At 37.2% G+C, this 21,342-nt stretch overlaps 2 protein-coding genes and 4 non-coding genes across 6 annotated transcripts; 4 read left to right on the forward strand and 2 right to left on the reverse strand.

Annotated features, from left to right (window-relative positions):
- The first annotated feature begins 2,708 nt into the window (after positions 1–2,708).
- LOC129092756 (myelin and lymphocyte protein-like) lies at positions 2,709–10,360 on the forward strand. The gene is made up of 4 exons (XM_054600771.1): positions 2,709–2,795; positions 8,811–8,975; positions 9,862–10,026; positions 10,273–10,360. Exons 1-4 carry the CDS (start codon positions 2,709–2,711, stop codon positions 10,345–10,347), a joined length of 492 nt encoding a protein of 163 aa, XP_054456746.1. The 3' UTR covers positions 10,348–10,360.
- A 3,366-nt stretch (positions 10,361–13,726) lies between these two features.
- Positions 13,727–17,730, forward strand: LOC129092650 (myelin and lymphocyte protein-like). The gene is made up of 4 exons (XM_054600662.1): positions 13,727–13,819; positions 16,908–17,075; positions 17,169–17,288; positions 17,647–17,730. Exons 1-4 carry the CDS (start codon positions 13,727–13,729, stop codon positions 17,728–17,730), a joined length of 465 nt encoding a protein of 154 aa, XP_054456637.1.
- A 565-nt stretch (positions 17,731–18,295) lies between these two features.
- Positions 18,296–18,389, reverse strand: trnai-uau (transfer RNA isoleucine (anticodon UAU)). Its single transcript has 2 exons — positions 18,352–18,389; positions 18,296–18,331 (listed from the first exon to the last, which is right to left on the reverse strand). It is a non-coding gene; the product is annotated as a tRNA-Ile (tRNA).
- Positions 18,390–19,715: 1,326 nt separating this feature from the next.
- Positions 19,716–19,809, forward strand: trnai-uau (transfer RNA isoleucine (anticodon UAU)). Its single transcript has 2 exons — positions 19,716–19,753; positions 19,774–19,809. It is a non-coding gene; the product is annotated as a tRNA-Ile (tRNA).
- Positions 19,810–20,427: 618 nt separating this feature from the next.
- trnai-uau (transfer RNA isoleucine (anticodon UAU)) lies at positions 20,428–20,521 on the reverse strand. Its single transcript has 2 exons — positions 20,484–20,521; positions 20,428–20,463 (listed from the first exon to the last, which is right to left on the reverse strand). It is a non-coding gene; the product is annotated as a tRNA-Ile (tRNA).
- A 228-nt stretch (positions 20,522–20,749) lies between these two features.
- On the forward strand, positions 20,750–20,843 carry trnai-uau (transfer RNA isoleucine (anticodon UAU)). The gene is made up of 2 exons: positions 20,750–20,787; positions 20,808–20,843. It is a non-coding gene; the product is annotated as a tRNA-Ile (tRNA).
- Positions 20,844–21,342: the final 499 nt, after the last annotated feature.

The following is a 21,342-nucleotide window of genomic DNA, read 5'->3' on the forward strand; positions in this document are numbered from 1 at the left end:
TTCGTGTGAGACGAGATGAGACGGTTCTACGTTCCACTGCAAGATAAACTGAAGCAGTAAACCTTTTATGACCAGTTTACAAGGTTTTAGAACGTAAACTTCTGATGTTTGGGACGATAAAGGTCAGAAGACTGGCTGGTGGATGGAAGTGAAACTGGGAATTAGTTTGAAAATATGAATAAAATGTTTGTAAACTATTTATGTTTACAAACAAACGTTTAAAAAGGTTTAAAAGCATCATTTCAATTTAAAGTTGCTCTTATCACTATTTTCATTTTGCTACCTGAAGTATGAAAACGGGTTAAAAATGTGTTAAAATCAAACCTCCAAACTTTTCAGGAATCATAATTTAATGTTTGTGTGTGTAAATTTAAATAAATAAACAGAAATAAACTGTTAAACTCAATTCCCTGTTTTTCTTGGAATTTAATTTGTAAAAGCAGAAATATTATTTATTTGTATTAATAAGAAATAAATAATAATTTTGGCTTAATGTTCACCAAAAGAATGACAACTTTATTTATCTTCCATATTGATTGTTAATGTATTTCTGTAACCAGTGTAGCATAAGAGCTGCTTTAATGCATCAGTGAAATGACCACAGGAGACAATTCAAAGTCTGTTCTACAGCTGTCAGTGCAGCTTTACGGATATTACATCCCACATTTATATATGTCCGTTTGTTTTTGAGAAAATAGATGAAGATAGTAGTTCTGTAATTAAGCTTTAATGCTGATATTTGAGCAATATTTGACTTATTCGGTAGTTCATTACTAGAGACACGTCCTGGGGTTTGTTAGCTTTAGAACTCGTGAGACGAGAATTCATTTGTGAAGATGACTTAATGCTGAGTCATTAAATGAAGAAACATTTAATAAAGGCCCGTGAGGTTTTATGGCAAGGTGTGGTCATCAAACTGGTTATTCAAATAAAATAGAATTAATAGACGTAAACGAACAAAATAAGAGAAATGTAGTTCTGCTTCTTGTTTCCAAGTGTTTAAATGTTTTAAACTGTAATGTAACAACTTCATCACGTCATCAGAACAAACTGTCCCTCCTATTAGACTCTTCTTCTTCCTCTTCTTCTTCCTCTTCCTCTTCTTCTTCTTCTTCCTCTTCCTCTTCTTGTCGTTGACCATTAGCTTCGTAGCCACAGAGGAGGTTCAGCCCTCTTCCCTGAACGTATAGAGGGTTGACTCAAGGTGTGTCTGCAGAACAAAGCGACAGAAAAGCTGCTTTTTACTGGATGACTCTACAGTGAAAGTCTGTGGTTCTTTTTTAAGAAGGAGACAGAAACCAAACACACACATGCAGAGTTTAAACATGATGTTAAAGTGGATGAAGCATTTCTGATGTGGGATTTGAGCTCAAAGCTACTTTTGTTTCCAGTAATCTCTAATATCTGACTCACATATTTCAAAACCAACTGTCACATGTCTTACTGTTAATATGAAAACTTGTGCAACAACCCAGCAGACCCGTTCATATGGAAGTCGCCCTTCAGAACACAAAAGGTTTTTGTTTATTCTGCACAGCTTTAATCCCTCAGCCTGGAGACCGTAGTGCTGCGTTCACAGTTTGACATCGGAGACAAAAGACACAGAGACTCACATCGTATCCTCATTCAGCGTCATCCCTGAAGGAGGATGATCTTTGTTTTGGATATGTAGATTCAGAGCGTTGATGAAGGGGTTTGTGTGTTGGAACGTTATTTTATGGAAAACTACAGCGTAACAGCCGCTCCCTTCATTCCTCATCCATTTCATCTCCACGTGTGTTCCTGTCTGTGCTCTCCCATCAACATTCAAACCCAAACCTTCCTCCCTTCCTCTCCATTTACCTCAGCCTTGAAGTTAACTGTGTGAATGCAGCTCAGTGGGTTCACGAACAAGCACTCCAACATCTAAAAGATTGATCTGATAAGGAGTTAAAAGGTTTTTAAAATGCTGTAAAAGACTCAAAATGAAATCATAAAAAAGACAATTGGAATTCATTATTTTTAAAGTGCAAGATTTCTTTCTGTTGCAGCCGTTAGCTAACCCCGTTAGCCATCGATGAGCATTAGATGACAGAGTGAATCTATTAGGAGCTCCAGTGTTCTGCTCCACTCATCAACAAAATACAACTGAACTTTCTCTGCTGATGCAAATAAAACTATAGAATCAAATAAAAAACTGTTGCCGAGAGAATACTGAAACTAACGTTAAAGGAGAATGAACATAAAAAAACTAGTCCCGATAGCTCCTTTTACATCCCACATGAACCCTCCATTAGTTGCCTCACAATCACTTTTTTTGTGTGCATGTAAACGAGTGGGTGCAACACACACACACACACACACACACACACACACACACACACACACACACACACACACACACACACACACACACACACACACACACACACACACACACACACACACACACACACACACAGAAGCAGAGTCATCCTGATGCACAAACAAAAGCAAAAAAGAAGCACCTGTCCAACTGGAAGTTTCCAACAGAGGAATGGATGTGGTGGTGGAGTAGAGGAGGAGGAAGAGGAGGAGGAGGAGGAGGAGGAGGAGGAGGAGGAGGAGGAGGAGAGGAGGAGGAGGAGACGCCCTTTAAAAGCAGATTAAAATCAGTTATCGTCTCATTCTGTAGGAGAACACACACACACACACACACACACACACACACACACACAGCGCTCTGGACTATGGCCTCCTCCCCCTCGAGTGATGTTCTGCCAACAGGCGGACGGATCTTCACCTCCATTCCTGATGTGTTCTTCATCCCGGAATTTGTGAGTTTCTTTTCATCTTTATATCTTTTTGTTCTTATTTTTAAACTTTTTACTTTTTTCTCCATCTTTGACTTTATTTAAATCTTTCATCTTTAATCTGCCTGTCAATGCTAACTAACTCTGCTCAGCAACGTTTGGGTTAGGATCTTATTTCTGCCTCCTCCTCATCATCATCATCATCACTGCTGCACTAAGATAGGAATCTGTCACACACACACACACACACACACACACACACACACACACACACACACACACACACACACACACACACACACACACACACACACACACACACACACACACACACACACACACACACACACACACACACACACACACACACACACACACACACACACACACACACACACACACACACAAAAGCCAGAAAAGCCAGAAAAAAGCATTTTTCTTATTAACAGAATGAGTCACTCAGAGAACTTGGCACCCGGTCGGGTCTAAACTGACAGTTGGAAGGTGATTATCAACACAGGTTGTCACGGCAATGGGAAAAAACAGCAACCAGAACAGGTTTTGTGAACAAAAAGCAGAAAAAACGTTATGATGACACACTCAAAGTGTGGGATATGAGATATTATTATTATTATTATTATACTTTTAACAGGGAGTAGTCGACATCTTCTTTAAAATGTATGCATTGTTTTTTAATATGTGTTCATAATGAACACCAATAATTGCATGATCAGAGCATTTATATAATAAAAAAGATATATATATCAAGTGTGTATTACTTTGAAACCCTGTGGCCCACAAAAGTACATTTCTTTAAAACTAATGTTATTCTCTATTACTTTTCCAGAAAAAACGTTATGATGACACACTCACTCATTGAAATATTTTGTCCTGGATTCAGTCAATATTTTAAATTGGTAACAAAACAAATACGGTAATAAAACGGTTGGTTATGTTTAGTTAAAACATCATGTTTTGGCTTAAAATGACTTTGTTTGTTAATTTATTTAAGCTCAAGCATAAATTTAAATAAGTGAACGTTCCCCGGTTTCACACCTGACACAAACGTCGGTCTCCTGGGCGAAAGTCTCCCGGACCTCCTCCTCATGTGGACTTACATGAACTTTGAATAAAAACAAAACCAGAAAATACATTTCCCTGGAAACGTAGCTGACTTTACTGTTGCATTGTGGGAACTTATGTTTTAGTCTGCAATTTGAAACAACGTAATAAGAAGCTAAAGCGTTGTCTTTGATGTGATGCAACAAAATCGGTTCTCCAATCAGACTGGTATCATGTTTGTTTATCAGAATTTGAATTTGGAGCAAAGACTTTCTTCAACGTTCCTAATTGGGTCAATTAAGAGACAACGTTTTAATATAAAACATATTAAAGCTCCTTTAAATGCTCCATCAGAAGCAGCTAGATTCAATCTGTGTGACACAGATGGAAAAGCAGACGGAGGTGTAACTCTAAACCATCAGATCAACGTTTACTCTGCCTTTGGGTTTTTTCTTTTTTTCTCCTTTTCATGAAACAACCTGCTGATCAGGTTTCTGAAATGCACCGGTGAGGTTTACTACTCTCATCAGAGCTGGCACTGTAAAGCTAAACCATCATGCATATATAATATAAAAACTGAAGGGCAGAGAAGATAACGGACCTGTTGGGCAGCTTCTTACTGGCTCCTGTCCAGAGTATTTTGTTACTGGAAACAAAATTGAATGATGATTTGTTTCAGAACAAAATACAGAAGATATAAGAAAACAATGTGCTTACTATAAAGACTACTGGTTGAGTTCAGCTGATTTAATGGGAGACACTAAAAAAATAACTAAAAGATGTCAGTCAAGTTTGATGTTTAAATATGAAAATGATGCATTATCTTATTAAGTATGAACTTATTTTCATACATTTCCAGAACATTGAATATTGTATTAAGGTTCAACATTTTGGTTTCATTTCGTTGACGTAGAGTAAAAGAGAGAATTTTGGATATCTCTTTGCATCACTCCATAAATCAGAAAATACTGTCACAGCCATAAAGAAATTATTTTTTCCATGTTGTATAAATCAGGCTCTGAATGATATCTGAACAAACCCCTCTGTGTTAACCTTCAGAATATAGAGAGGAATGAAGCTGTAAAGTTTGGTGTATGTAAGAGCTACTGAAGTGGAGATTTATGGATCAGAGTCTGAGAAAAAACTCATTTAGAGAAAACGTCCTTTAAAGAAATGTTTAGTTAAATTACATACATGTTGAAGACTCTACAGGTGAATAGGGTAAAAAAAATAACTAATAGATATCAACATGAAACTTCACCAGCTGATTACTGACAAGATAATTATTTTATGTATTACAAGTTTTCTGAAATGTTATGTTTAAATATGCAAATTAGGTATTATCTAATGGTAACTTTTGGGGAATTTAGGACGCAAAAAGACAAAGTACAAAAATAAATGTTTCTATCCACTAGTCTGAAAAAATAAGTGTTATGGGGGAAAAATAGACCAGAATCTATGAATTGATAAGTGCTGCACTTATTGCATTAAGTGTTCGAGTCATTCTGACTCAAACACTTCAGAGCCACCTGGCGGAGATACAGATAGATTTTCATTTAATGGCTGCATTCCAATTCTCTCTCCCCTGGAATGTAATTGAATGCGTAAAGCTCCTCAGGTAGAGATAAGACGGAGTGGTAGAGATAAAGCTTACTCAGTATTTGTTGATAACACATTTGTAGATCTGTTTCATATTAATAATCTGCATTTATAAATCCCAGACGATCGATTAGGAGGAGATCTACGATTGTCCCGTTTGATAAAACTACCATTTAAACTGGTTAATTAACAATTTGACCTCCTGCAGATGGTTGATTGATTTTTTACAACACGTTCATTCCTAAATCGTCACATACGGACGCTTGTTCAGGACCTCATTTAATCAATTAGGATTTATAAAACAAAACTACTTCATTAAGTTTTGGAAAATATCGTAATTTAGGTTGAAATAAGAAGCCTATGTCTGTTACGTAACTTAAGTTTGGTCTACGCTCGTAAAGTAACTACGTTGTGAACATGGAACAACAGTCAAAGTTAAGTTATTGGTTTCAGCCGGGACATGGACAGCGGTCTACTGGGTGAAGGTCCTGTTTGGAGTGAATGGTTGCTCTGAATGTCTGTTATTACCATCAATGAGTTAACGTTATTGAATATAGATTTGCGTTGGTAGGGTTAGAAGCTGTTCGTATCAACAACTAGCAATGAAAAAGCGGATGGATTTTCTTTTTTAAACTCCACTTTACCACAGTTTTGTTTGTTAGATTGTTTTGGTAAAAAAACTTAAAAAGAATGATTGAAAAAATGCTAAAAAAATATCTTGAATATAACATCGGGTTGTTTTGACATAGTCTTCATTTATACACATTATGAAAAGCTTCATATATCTTAAGAGATTTAAAACAAATTTGGTTTGACCAATGTGAATTTCTCATCTTCAAACATACGTATTTCAAAGTAAGAGTCATCTGTAGCTTTACTTTAAACATAATAGAGATCATGTAGAAAGAAACCAATGAATCAACAGTTTTACTCTTCATGTCATTTGGACAAACTTTATTTAAAACACAGAACTTCACTTGGAATTCTTACTGCAAAGTTTCCAAAGTTAAACCATAACACATGTAGAATTCGTCTCTCATAATGATGCATCATCTTTGTTTTAAGAAATAAATCCGTCAGCTATAAAACCTCAACGTTACTTAAACATTTGAGTTCATGGTTGACTGACTGCGTCCTTGTAGAGAAACATGTCTGACCCACCTGCTGCTGATATCGTTTGATTCCAGGTGTGTCACTTTCTTTTCATGTGGTCAGATTTAATTTAGTTAAAAGATGATATCAGCTGGATTATGAATAGAGTCTCCTGACTTTGAACGCAGCGTGTTGACACAGCTGAGTGGAACCCGGGTTCACTTCGTTTGTGAGGTTGTTTACTGAGAATAGAAACTGCATATTTCATTTTCAATAACAGCTAGAGTTTAAGAGTGCAGGGAATCTGACTCTAATCGTAGTTTCACTTCAGAACTGAATAACTAAAATGACACTGAATGAGCTGTTTACTTATGATTAACAGTCAGGCTGTTATTAAAGGTGTGACTGTCTATGTTTTTGCTCTTAAAGAATCCCACATAACTAACCATCAAACCAGCCTTTAAAATGTTACGTAAGTCCCCCATAAAGTCAGATAAAGAGATCTTAATGTAACACTCATTATCCAAAAGTGGAGAGGGTCTTTTTTTTGTTTGCTAGACTTCATGTGTTGGATTTTCTTCTCCCAGAAAGCTTTTTTTTAACGTTCTCTACATGTGTCATTCCCTCCCTGAGTGGCTGTTGTGGTAAATCTCCTCTCTAGAAAGCAAAGCTACTTGTGTGGATCCGAATGTTTCCCTGCAAGCGTTTGTTTTGGCTCTGCTCCTGCACACCTGAGGGCTTAATGCTGATTGATGGAGCTGTGTAGACACCTGTAGGGATGTGAAGCCGTTAGTTAGTGAGGACACAATGGACCTTTTTCCACCTGAACATGTACAATTTATCCAAGCGTCTCAACACAAGTCTTGCGTCATGAAAATCAACACACGAGTGACTCTTATCACGGAAACAAACAGCTCCGTCTAAATGCCAAACATGCAGAATGTTTGTCAAAGGAGGAGAAAGAAAAGACTGAAAGAACACCAAAGAGTGACAACATTATGTTTGGCTCAGTTCCAATCCGTCCACTAAACACTTCTACTCCGTCTGCACATTCAGGGGAGGGTTCTCCATGTTATGCGTCATCCAAAACCAACAGCGAGTTTCAACCAGCTGACCTTACGGGCGACCGCAACGTTGTGTTTGTGACGGAACATGCTCTGAACAAATGTGACTAATACTAGTATTAAAATGTTCTCATATCTGCTCAAACTAAGACATTTAATGTTAGCAACCTTAATAAATACGTTTTATTTAGGGTCAAATGTTTAGTCTAGAAAACATTCGATGTGTTCATTTGATTGTAAAGTTAAATGACCATGTATCTCATAAACATCAGAGTTAAAGTTGAGAGACAAAACGAAATGAAAAAAAGAAGTTTTATTTTCCTTCATCGGCTTTGATTCTGAAAGATGCAAAGACGAAACCACAGTTACGAAAAGTTACCACGGTTACGGTTTCTGTTAACAGAAGTGGTGCCACCAAGTTTACACATGAAGCACTGGAAGAGCTTCTTAACATCGGAAAAAAGTCAATGGGCATTGAGACGACAAATTTATAATGTAAAGTCGAATTGCATTATAAAGAATCCAACTTTAAAAAAACAAATCCGTCTCTTGCAAGTCCCCATCTCGTGGGAAATAATTACTGATTACTGGAGTACCACTTTAAGGCGACTATATATAATAAAACTATAATAAAAATATTCTTCTAGTAACAATAAAAAATATTGTTGAATATGCAGTTCCTCAAATGGCCACTTGAGGCTTCAAAAGTGAGTTAATCTCCATACACCTCCATGTTAAAATGAACAACTTTACAGCAGAAATAAACATGTTCACACCCTCGTTCAAAATATTGTTTTGGTATTTTTAGCTTATACTTCCGTTCATAACTGTATGAAGGGTTGAAGTTAATCATAATTTAGGGCGTGGCCTCTCTCAGGATATTACTCTCAGAAATTGGTGGTGGAGACCAAAAACAGAGCTAAAAGAGAGGGAATATTGGACTTCCATTCATCAGGTGGCACAAACACAAAGACTCCTGATGAATCATCATGTTGATCTGTAACTGATGGAATTTTTCTTAAGCAGCTTTATACTAACAAGTTAAAATTGTTTCTGCCGCCACCTAGTGGCCAAAACATTTGTTAATGCAGGTTTTAAGGTGAAACACTGTTATTCATGTTGAAAAACTTTAAATGATGATGTTGACAAAGTAAAAACATCCAATAATCTAATCATTGTTATTCTACATTATCATGTGAGACTCACCTGTGTGACCCTGCAGGTGTTCGGCGGTCTGGTGTGGATCCTGGTGGCGTCGGCAGGCATCACCCCAGAAAACCCTCTGGGCTGGGTGATGTTCGTGTCCGTCTTCTGCTTCGTGATGACGACGCTCTGGTTCTTCATCTTCCTCTGCGGAGCCAATCAGAGCAGCGTCTGGCCCTCGCTGGTAGGACACGCCCACCACCGTTTATTTAGCGTTTAACGGAGGATTTAAAGGGATGGACAACTTTACACCAACATATGCAACGTTTCCAATACAACCAAACTGAATTCTTAATATAAATTTGAGGGAAAAGTATTACTAAAGCCAAATTCAATTTGCACTGTTTCGACTTTGAATTATGTTTTTATAATTTGTTATTGTAAGAAATACATGAACGTGCTTTAAGATTGACTGCTGTCACTTCACATAAACTTTGTGGCGGTTAGTGGAGCTGCTCGGTTTTCAGACCGTGTTGCATGGATAAAGTTGTGCAATGAGTGGTGGAGTGTGTCGAGATAAATGTCCACGTTTTAGGGAATAAAATACTTTGTTATCAACCATCTTGCATGAGGAAAATTGGATCAATAAAAGCATTTTTTTGCCTTTGTGAGCAATGTGCATAGGACCAGAAACACTCGTCAGACTGAGGTTTACACTCTGCTATAAGTTTTGGACGATATAAGTATTCCTGCAGTTTTGAACAGTTTGAAACACAAAACGGTATAAAAACTGCTTCATTAGGTTTAGTAATAACAAAAAAGATAATTGTCTGGCTTTAAATGACTACGAAATTCAAATATAAACAAACAAAAACACAACAAAAGTACCTGGTGAAACCTTCTGAAGTTTTTTGACCCATCCGACACATCCAGATAGTTATTTAAAACTTATTGGTGATACGTCAAAGCAAATGTAATCCAGGACAAATAAGATTCTCTGGAAGCCTTAATTGACTGTTAATGTCCGGGCTGCTGAGGTGGAAGCTGCTGGAATCACAGTATTGACACTGTTTGAAATATAACAATAGAGAATCTAACCTTCATCCCTTCCTCCCTGTGTCTGTCTTCAGGACGTGGGCTATCACTTCGTGGCCGTGGTGTTCTACCTCAGTGCGTCGGTGGCTCTGGCCTACATCACTCTTATACTGGGGACTTTGGTGAACTTGGGGATAAGCCAGCCGGTTTTAAACCAATTTGACTCTCTCAAAATCTACCGGCTGAACATCGCTGCAGTGGTAATTCAAACACACACACACACACACACACACACACACACACACACACACACACACACACACACACACACACACACACACACACACACACACACACACACACACACACACACTCAATAAGACACTAACAAGTAAACAGTTTTTTGTGATTGTTACCTTTCATAATAAAAGCCCGAGACATAAAATCATTGACACCTGCAGGTGACATTCCCTCACCTGTGCTCTTATCTCTCTGTGTGTTTTCAGGTGATGTCCTTTATAGCCACTCTTCTCTACTTCCTGCACACCATCTTCTCTGCTCTCCGATGGAAGATGATCTAAAAACACAAACACAAGAAGAAGACATTTCATTTGAATGAATGTTGATGAATGTTGATTGGTTAGTGAGGTAGGCCTGAATATTATTACCCCTAAATTTAATCTCTTCTTAATCATAAAGGCATCAGTTTGTTAGAATGAGCCTGGTCAAGTTCACATTTGTCAGAAATAAATGTATGAAGGACTATTTAATATATAGTACAATGAATAGGACAATGGCTGTAAATAACTGGTTCCTGATATAGGAGCAGGTACTACATTATGATATATGTCCATTTTTCTTTACTTGCACTGTATTTTTTTTACCAGAGAAGAGAAAGGCCTTAAATGGTCAGTTCATCAAAATAAAGACAAAACAAAACCACATTGTCGTACTTCCTACAGAGCACACATTAAGACTATGTTTGAGGTAGAGCACCAATAAAAGTTGTTCACACCTTATTCTACGAAAGAATAATCACAGTAACAAAGACAACGTTTGTTTTTAAATCTGTCAGCTCCACAAATTAAATTTCATTCACATCTATTGTGAGAAAAATCAGTTGAGAAAGATGCTATTTTAAGGGATTTGGGAGAATCTGCTTTTTAATTAAAGTAAAGCCTGTTTCATTAATTACATTTAATGACACATTAACTCCTATGATGATGGGCGACTTGTGGGAGACAGATTTAAATAAATATAAGTAAAAATTGAAGGAGCGGAGGCCAAAATATCCAGAATTTAAGTCCCTGCAAAAAGCAGAGTCAAGCTTCGAAAGTGATACTGGGGACTACACTTCCCAGAATGCAACTTGACTCCCACCCTGACAAACTTGACACCCTTCAGTTTGTTCACAGTTTATAACACAGTCTTTTATAAATAACTCAAAAGCAAAGTGAACTTTCACCTCGCAAGAGTTTGAACGCGGCATCACCTGTGTTTGTTTGCTTCACTCAAGAAGCACCGAAGAGAACAGGGGTCTTACCTCAATGTGGACACCAACAACGCTTCATCCATCATGGTCAGAATAAGCACCGATACTGCTTTGTACATGTCGTGGAAGTCACAAATATGTGGGAAAAAGCAAACGCTGAGGTGAATAATCGTATCCAGCATGTCAAACCAAGAATATAGAAACTTAGCTGTGATTTAATTACAATAAACCGTTCAAAAGGATGCTGATGAACAACATAATGATGCACATTTGTAAAATATTTGGACAGCTCTATCCGCAATTTTTAAAATGCTTGTTTTCAAAATAACGTCATCTAGGTTTAAATACGGCAGCAAAGTTATTGTTTGTACCATAAACAGTCTGGTTTATACACATACATTTATACACTGGTCTCTGTATGAATATGAGAGTACTCTAAATATATAACATAATATATATAATATAAAATAGATATATAACATTATTTACTTGCTTTGTTCTTCATTCATTAATGAGTTTACCGTCCAGCTAAAAAGTGACCCATGACCCCAAACCTAATATTTCTAAAGATGTAATAAACATTTCTACAAATCAAAGTAACGTTAAAGTATTTCATAGATAACGTTTTTACATTTAATAAATCTTTGGAGGTTTGTACCATTAAAAAAACCCTGAAACCTGGAATAATTAAAATACTTCATTAAGTCTTTTTTACTCAAGTATACCTGTTTTTTGTTTTGTTTTCTGAAAGGCTCATTTCCCATATGATTTAATATTTCCATTTTTTAGAGAACTTGGGATGTAAATATTTAGATGATTTCACTTTGCAGGTGTGTTTTTTGGAATCTCTGACGTGAAATAAGTAAATTGATAATTCAAACGTTGTGTTTTTCTGTTTGTTCAGACATCGCTTTACCTTTCTGCATCATGAAAAGATTCCCAGACACCAGAAGCCGTTTTCACCTGTTTATCATTATATATTTAGAATAGAGATTATAACTATATATAATTATATTATAAGATTTGACTCTCAATTCTATACATTTAAGTTCCTTTAAACAAGGACAAAGAAGAATTTAACAGACCTTATTCTGATTTTAAGACGTAATCGTGTCCTTTGGCACATTTGTTTGACTGCTTTAAATCTCAACTCTTATTTAAAGGTTTTATTTTTATCTCCAGAAAATCTGTTGTTTCCAATTTCGTCCTGTGATTAACAAACATTAGACGACTGAAATATGTCAAATCAAAAGAGAGTAACTTTAGTTTAAACATCCCAGAAACAGAGAGAGACCCACAGAGACCCCTCTCTCTCAGTTTAAGTTTAGTTGAACATTCTGTAGTTCACATCTTTCATCACAAACACCTGTGACTGGTGATGAAGTGGCTTCTTTAAACTCTACAGACTTGTTTGTATTGTTTAGATTTTGTTTCATGAAACACTGTGATCAAAAACAGCTCAGTGGATATTTGTCTCACCTTTGTTCTTCACTGTTCTACATAGTTTATAGATTCAGTTCACATTAATGCATCACAACACACATTTGCTTGGAAATCAGCCGGATTTGTTGTTTGGAAAATCTGGGATCTTGCCTGGAATTTAAAAGCAGCATAAGTTGATTTTTTATCGTATCCTTATACAGCGGCTTTTATGATTTCTAATGACATGTAACTCCTTGCATTTTCCTACAAAAGTCCAGCAACATGTGTTAATTTTAGCTTTTTATATTTATACTGTCTTTTCAAATGAATCCTTCATCTTCACAGTAAACTCAGTGAGGTTTAGTAAAAGAGCATCGTTTGAGTTTAAATAACTGCAGAAGTTACTGAAGAACAAAAGTTACTTTTCCAATAAATCAACGTTGACTCAGCGGTCTCCTGGGTGCAGGATTGTTTTTTTGTTCTTTGGTTTATGATTATGTGGATTCTATACAATTTGATTTGCTGGATATCTACACATTGCAGTGCATTCTTCTTCACAGGTATTGCTATGAATGCTGGATGACAACTGCCTGAATTTTGTTTGTGCATATAAAAAGTGACAAAAAATGAAAACAGTGAATTTGGGGTTGCGACCAAATCTTCCACATTTTAAATATGAATTCATGCAGCTTTAAAGTTCCTGTGAAGTTGAAGTGGTTGAAATGAAATGTCTCCAGCCAAAAAGACAATCACAGATTCTGAATAAAGAGACGCTGCAGGCTGAACACAAAGGTTAAAGATAGTCAAACCCAGCGAGCTGTGTCTTCACTCTGTGGACGCCTGAGGCACAACACTCCTCCTGGGTGTGTTTGTTTTATCACCCTTCACAGTCCAGAAGCTCACATGAAACCCTGGGCGTCCTGCTGTGAGGCGGAGGGAGTGTCTTAATGTGAACAGGTTTATCCTCTGACTGAGACTCTTATAAAGTTCAGCTACACCTGCTGCTGCTGTGTTAGTCCAGAGGAGAGGGAGGACTCGGAGGTTCGATGGCCACCACCACTGCTCAGCCGATGGGGAGTCTGCCCAGCGGGCTGGGGATCTGCACCACGGCCCCGGATGTGTTCTACCTGCCCGAACTGGTGAGTGGACAGAGGACAAAGGACAGAGGGGATGACCTTGAGGTCTCTCATGAAGGAGTCATTTCTATCTTGATTCATCGTTTGGATTTCAGCTCAAATATATTTAAAAACAAAGAATATTACAAGAAACTGTTTATTCATTTTATTCATTTGGTATTTTATCTCTAAAGTCAAACATGTTCTTCCAAAATGATGCAAAAGATGCATGAATTAATGTGAATTTAAGGCATATTAAGGGAAAGATTAGACATAGAATTAACAAAGTCGCTGTTTGGACCTTCAAGTTTGCGTTTAGCAATTTACATTTTTTAAATGAGTAAATATTATGTTTTTTTATTCACATATTTCTCAAAAAGTAAAGATCAGAGTGAGAAAAAGTCAAATTCATGTGCAGGTAAGAAAAACTTCTCTAAAAGAGCAAAAATATATATAAATAAAAAAACGAATCAAAATTAAAAAAACAATGAACATGCTAATATTTTACATGCCTTATTATTATAACAATATCCTGCTTCAACTCATCACATTTTAATAACTTCATGATTAGTTGCTCGCCTCTAAAGAAGATGCATACTGAAGATTAAAATGTGTATTTTGTAGCAACAGGAGACGATGACATAAATATCCTCACATGGGAGGAGAGCCTTCGTCTCCTCTCGTCTCCTCTCGTCTCCTCTCGTCTCCTCTCGTCTCACCTTTCACTCATATTGTATTTGTGCTTCTAATCGGGGAAAGAATGCGACCAACTCTTCTTCTGCCTGAACGCTGACAAAAGATAGAAACTGCTCATATGACGGCTGGAGGAGAGAAACCTCACGGGTGTTTGTGAATATTGGTCCGATGAGGAGACCTACATGTATTTGAGTCTTTATGTACTAAGGGAAGGGTTGTGATGAGGACACTGGTTCCATCTCATTAACGCCCGGCTTCATGCAAGACAAACAACAAAATCTGCACACATTTTACCGACCAAAGACTTTAATGTGCATTCCTCTTCAGATGACTTTCACCAATAATCTATAGTTCCTCCAGGTGGAGTCGTGTGATGTGAAACTAGCATTTCATACAGAAAACCAAAAAAAGGAAGAAAGTCTGACACTAAAGCGATGTTACATCACCTGTTTGCATTGAAAGAAGTTTTAATTTGATGCATTTTCTTTCATCAAATTTAAGAACTTATGAACTCTAAATTGATTATTATGATATTTGGGGTAATGCAAACCTCATTAAACGTAGACTGCATTGATTTAAAGCTTGGTGAACATCATTTTCTGGTGATTTCATCTTCACACCTGTACTGACTTTTATCAATAACTAAGGTACCTAAACTCTCCTCTGACACATCACAGTGTTTGCTGACTGATGAACTGTTATCTCAGCCTCTCGTTTCCCTCTCATCAGTATTTAAGAGTGTTTCAGACTCTAATGATTCGGTGACACAGGTCAAAAGACAATGTGTTCTCATGGACCAAGAAAATATAGTGACAACAACAGTTAATCTTTTATCATCTTTTCAACAAAATCTAAACATTCGTTTCTGCAAACCTCGGATACGATGAATGTCGATGTTTATGATCGATAAAGCTTTCATATCAGCCTCGTATGAGGCTTGCAGAAATGCACAATGAAACACGTTTAACATTGTGAAAGATTGGTTTAGGCAACAAAACTTTCTGGATAAGCTTATTAAAGATTACAGTTTGTGTAACACTTTAACTAGCATAAAACAACAGCAGACTTTCTGAGGCAAAGTTCTGAACAAGCGAAAAGTAAACATCGGCTCTTGGTTTCACACGGGACACGAGCGCTGGTCTACAGGGTGAAAGTCCTGTGTTTGTTTCACCCTCCCACCTTCTATTCGTGTAATCTTTCACTTATTAAACTTATTATTATTATACCTTCATTAACAGCTGTTTGATAACCTTCCTGCAAATTCTAAAAGCAAAAACCCCGTAAAATGTTTCCGTGGTTTGCAGAAAACGTACAATGTTAACTGCAGGAACGAAAACATTTACAAAGACTGGATTGTTAAAGTTCCACGGGACGTTTATTTGAACCTGCAGCAAATAAAATAAAGACTCCACATATGAAACAGATGTTATTGTTGTTAACCACAGTAGATTCTGCACCAAAGTTGGATCGTTAGGCTTAAAATCAGACATGCCTCGTGGTTAAATGTCTTTAAAAACCTTTTCATGTTGAAGCTGTGGAGGCTCATAGGTTGTGTTCGTAGCACTTTGTCTTACAGAGAGTTTTATGCGGATGTAGTCAACACCGTATCTAGTAATACGGTAAAGCTGGTAAACTAAACACCACCGTCTGTGCTCACACACCTAGAGGAAGTAAAGACACGTGTTTGTTTAGTCAACTCTGAGAGAGACGTGGCTTCTGATGCTCATCATTCACGGACGGTGAAGCTTGAAAAAGTGCTTGTGACTTCAGTGTAAATACAAAAAGACAAATAGAGAGTTTCTGTGTAAATCTGCCTGCATCCCTCTGATGTTTAATCAAAAACAAAAGCGGCCAAAAAACTCAGCACAAGTCTAAATATTGGTACTGAAGGATGACGCTCTGATCGGTTATCATGACGGAAAAACAGATGACTTCATCTATTTACAACCACACAGCTTCCTCATGTCATATCTTTTCCTTCATCTTTTTCCAACCTCCAAAGGACAAATGCTGAGAGCTACGGAAAAAACGAATTCCTTGTATACCTACGCAAAGGTTTCTGATCTTAGAAAATCATTTCAGACTCTTTGCAGCCTTTTAGTGTCGAGCTACTGTTGCAAAGGAACAACGAAAAGGAGATTTAAAAATGGACAAATAGGGGAGTTGAACATTTACATCATGAAGAAAAAAAAAAGAGCATTAACAGGTAAATAGTTTCTAAAAACGTCATATCTTTGCAAAACTATGATTCCAGACTGTGGAGAAACAGCTGGATAGGATTTGGTGAGAAACAGGATAAAAAATATTCTGGAGTCTGGACTTTTCTACACTTTGGTTTGGTTTCCACCTTTCACTTTAAGGTCACTCTATCACAAACAAATATTCACAGATGTAATAAAACATAAGGTCTCTGCAGGTGTTTGGCGGTTTGGTGTGGATCCTGGTGGCCTCGACCCTGGTGGACCCACCGAACCCTCTGGGCTGGGTGATGTTTGTCTCCGTCTTCTGCTTCGTCATGACCTTCCTCTGGATGGTCATCTTCGCCGCCAGAGGTCATAAGAACAGCTCTGGCTGGGCTGCTGCTGTAAGACCTCAGAGAGAAAGAGAAAGAGAAACAAATCAGAAACGGAGAGAAAGAGTGATGATGTAACATTATTTATTCTGTGTTTGTTTTCAGGACTTTGCTTACCACGGCCTGGCAGCCATCTTCTACCTCAGTGCAGGAGTGGATCTGGCTTTCATCACCATCCTGAGCAAAGGAGAGTCAAAGATCTACAAGATCGACATCGCTGCTGTGGTGAGAACTGATTCAAAGATATCAACAACTGTTCATTTGTAGAGACGCAGCTTACCAAAGGAAGATCATCAATAATTAATAAAAAGAAAACGGCTAAGCTTGTTTTCTGTGAGGTAAAATGACTGTTTTTGTCAATGGAGTCCTCCATATAACTATATGATATATAATAACTCCATAATAATAATGTATGTTTGAGTGTGTGCTCTGTGTTTACTTTTGTGTGTGTGTGTGTGTGTGTGTGTGTGTGTGTGTGTGTGTGTGTGTGTGTGTGTGTGTGTGTGTGTGTGTGTGTGTGTGTGTGTGTGTGTGTGTGTGTGTGTGTGTGTGTCTTTCAGGTCTTTGTGTGTGTGTCTTTCAGGTCTTTAGGATCTTTGCACACCCTGCCACCCTCCTCTACTTCATCCACGCCATCCTCTCCTCCATCAGATGGAAAAACTTCTGAAGAGCGAATCACAGACCGAGAAGTACTGAATGTGTGTGTGTGTGTGTGTGTGTGTGTGTGTGTGTGTGTGTGTGTGTGTGTGTGTGTGTGTGTGTGTGTGTGTGTGTGTGTGTGTGTGTTTGATTTACCCTTAAAGTGACAACGAAGGTTTTAAACTCAGTTTTGGGACGTTTTTTAAAAATGTTGATTAAAGCACCATAAAATATGAAAGACGCAGGAAAAAGTGAGAGAACCTTGAAATTATAGATTTTGATAGATTTCAATCCTACATAGCGACCACTGGAATCTATTAATACAAATATTAAATATTAGTGTAGAAGGATCTTTATCTGTAACTGTGCAGAACTGTGAACTTTAAACACAATAAACATGTAAAAATAAAAGCTGTGCAGCATTTAACTGTTGACTTAGAATTTAGATGTTGTCGTTATGAAAGAACTCTTTGGTGTTTTATATTAACTAGTTATGATTGTGATTACTGATTGGTAGAGCATTTCATTTACTATTTCATATTGATTTACAGCACAGGTATTATTAACACTGTATTGTGCAACAAACACATAAATGCTCCAGGTGAGGCTTGAACTCACAACCTCGGCATGACTCTACAGTGTACTGTCTTATAAGTACCGCGCGCTGACCGATTGCGCCACTGGAGCTCTTGTTACAGAGAGTTTTATGTGGATGTAGTCAACACCGTATCTAGAGTCAGCTGGTAAACTAAACACCACCGTCTGTGCTCACACACCTAGAGGAAGTAAAGACACGTGTTTGTTTAGTCAACTCTGAGAGAGACGTGGCTTCTGATGCTCATCATTCACGGACGGTGAAGCTTGAAAAAGTGCTTGTGACTTCAGTGTAAATACAAAAAGACAAATAGAGAGTTTCTGTGTAAATCTGCCTGCATCCCTCTGATGTTTAAACAAAAGCGGCCAAAAAACTCTCTCTGAACGTGAACTTGTGATCATTATGAGTGTGTGGTACTGTATCAGAATAAACTCTCACTCCAGTCTGTCCTGAGTTCAATACTAAATGTGAAAGCTTCAAACAAATTGGTAAACGTGCTGTTATTTTGTCACACACCAGCTAATATATATATATATATATAAATGTGCACTTTTTACAACATGTAATTGGAGCCACTGATCGTGTATCACAGAACAGAAGGAGTTATTTTTATTGGTCGTGGGTTTTCTGTTTCTTTCTGTTTCCTGTCTGAAATAAATTAAGTTTAAAACTTTCTTTTGTTTCTTTATCACCTGGTTGGTTCTGCCATCGGAGCGACCTCTGTCTTTCCTCTGTGACCTGTGATCAGACCGACAGATGTTTGTTTCTCTGCAGTGACTTTAAAGATGTCAAATTATTCTCACTGATCTGTAGATTGTTTTTTTTAAACGACTGCCAATGATCTTTTCTTTTTCATATACATTCATGCCAACCAATCCTCAGTGCTTAAAGGATGATGAAGTGTATTTTCCAGCTATTTGGGCGACATTTGTATAGTTTTGCCTGTTTTTATTCTCAAGATTAAAACAAAATACAAATGTAAACACAACTGAGTCCTTGTTTTATTTACTCCACTTCCTCCATGAAAATATGAATTTATTCCACTCTGACCCCTTAGATTTATTTGTAGTCTTCAAATTTAGAGTTTTAGCTCAATAAATCCGAAGTGTTGCAGGATGCTGCAGCCTACGGTCCAGTCAGTCAGGTAACAGTTGGTTCTTATAGAGTGAGATTCTAATGTTTGCTGCTGAGGATTGTTGTAAACTAAAAAAGGGAACATTCTCTTAAAAAGATTGATGTAATTATATATGAATTCACATCATCCAACAAGAAAATAATTCTCACTGCAGAAAACATCACATTTCTCCAAGTTGCCAAATCCATTCATCCATTCATGTGTTGTGTCCACACACTGACCACAGGTCAGCTTCACTGCATCTTTCACTAATGTTTTCTATATGTAGGAAACAGATGAAAGAGCTCCAGTGGCGCAATCGGTCAGCGCGCGGTACTTATAAGACAGTACACTGTAGAGTCATGCCGAGGTTGTGAGTTCAAGCCTCACCTGGAGCATTTATATGTTTGTTGTACAATATTAACATTAAAACATGGAGCTATTGGCTTTACATGTTGTGTCCACTGCAGACATAGAGTGCATGAAATGATATCCATGCAGCATTTAGTGCCGACAGGGAAAACAAGGATAAAAATAAAGTGGTAATAAAGTAATCTTTGTGTGTAAAACGTAGTTATTTATAACTAGTTTACAAACTAAAAGGTGGAGAAACACTTCAGTGTGGTCTGAAGCTAATCCTCTCGGAGCTCCAGATCAACAGTTAGTGAATAAACATGAGAGATATCCATCTACTTATCAAACTATTCCTTCAAACAGAGTTTAAACTTCAGCTGTTTGTCTACAACAGGTCTGAAACAATCCTACGTAGCCACCACTGGACTCTATTCATACAAATAGTGTAATACTATTATTATTATTATTATTATTATTAGTGTAGAATGAGCTTTAAACACAATATACATGTAAAACTTGTGCAGCATTGTTGTTATGAAAGAAGCTTCCAACTCTTTGGAGTTTTTTAATAACGAGTTCCATATGGTGATTACTGATTACTTAGTTGTTTATTAGTCAATAAATCCAGCACCAGCATTATATTGTTCACCAAACTACATAAATGCTCCAGGTGAGGCTTGAACTCACAACCTCGGCATGACTCTACAGTGTACTGTCTTATAAGTACCGCGCGCTGACCGATTGCGCCACTGGAGCTCTTTCCTATGATTTCATATATGATTATGAACGTGAACATATTATTACTATGAGCGTATTTCATGATTGTGTTTTTTATTATGCTGGTGTGATACTGTATCAGAATAAACACTCCAGTCTGTCCTGAGTTCATTACTAAATGTGAAAGCTTCAAACATGTTTCACATCTACTCTAGTTGTTGTTTTTAAGGTTTATGTTCATAATCATATATGAAATCATAGGAAAGAGCTCCAGTGGCGCAATCGGTCAGCGCGCGGTACTTATAAGACAGTACACTGTAGAGTCATGCCGAGGTTGTGAGTTCAAGCCTCACCTGGAGCATTTATGGGATTTGCTGAACAATTTACCTGTGTTATAAATCAGCTGCTGTCAAAGGAAAGTGATGAGTAGCAAACACAATATGAAACTCGTAAAAATGAAAATTCTGTGGCGTTTCAAAATAGTTGGAAGCCTCCGTTGTTCAAATGCTGCTTCTTTGATGTTAGATATAATCATTTTAGTTTATAAAGTTCTGGAGAGAATCACATGAGTCAGAAAGAATCCTACATAGCGAATCTATTAATACAAATATTAAATATTAGTGTAGAAGGATCTTTATCTGTAACTGTGCAGAAATGTGAACTTTAAACACAATAAACATGTAAAAATAAAAGCTGTGCAGCATTTAACTGTTGATTTAGAATTTAGATGTTGTCGTTATGAAAGAACTCTTTGGTGTTTATATTAACTAGTTCCATAATGTGATTACTGATAGATAGAGCATTTTATTTACTATTTCATATTGATTCACAGCACAGGTATTATTAACACTGTATTGTGC

Source organism: Anoplopoma fimbria, chromosome 6 (assembly GCF_027596085.1).
Source record: "Anoplopoma fimbria isolate UVic2021 breed Golden Eagle Sablefish chromosome 6, Afim_UVic_2022, whole genome shotgun sequence".
NCBI classification, from domain to species: domain Eukaryota; kingdom Metazoa; phylum Chordata; class Actinopteri; order Perciformes; family Anoplopomatidae; genus Anoplopoma; species Anoplopoma fimbria.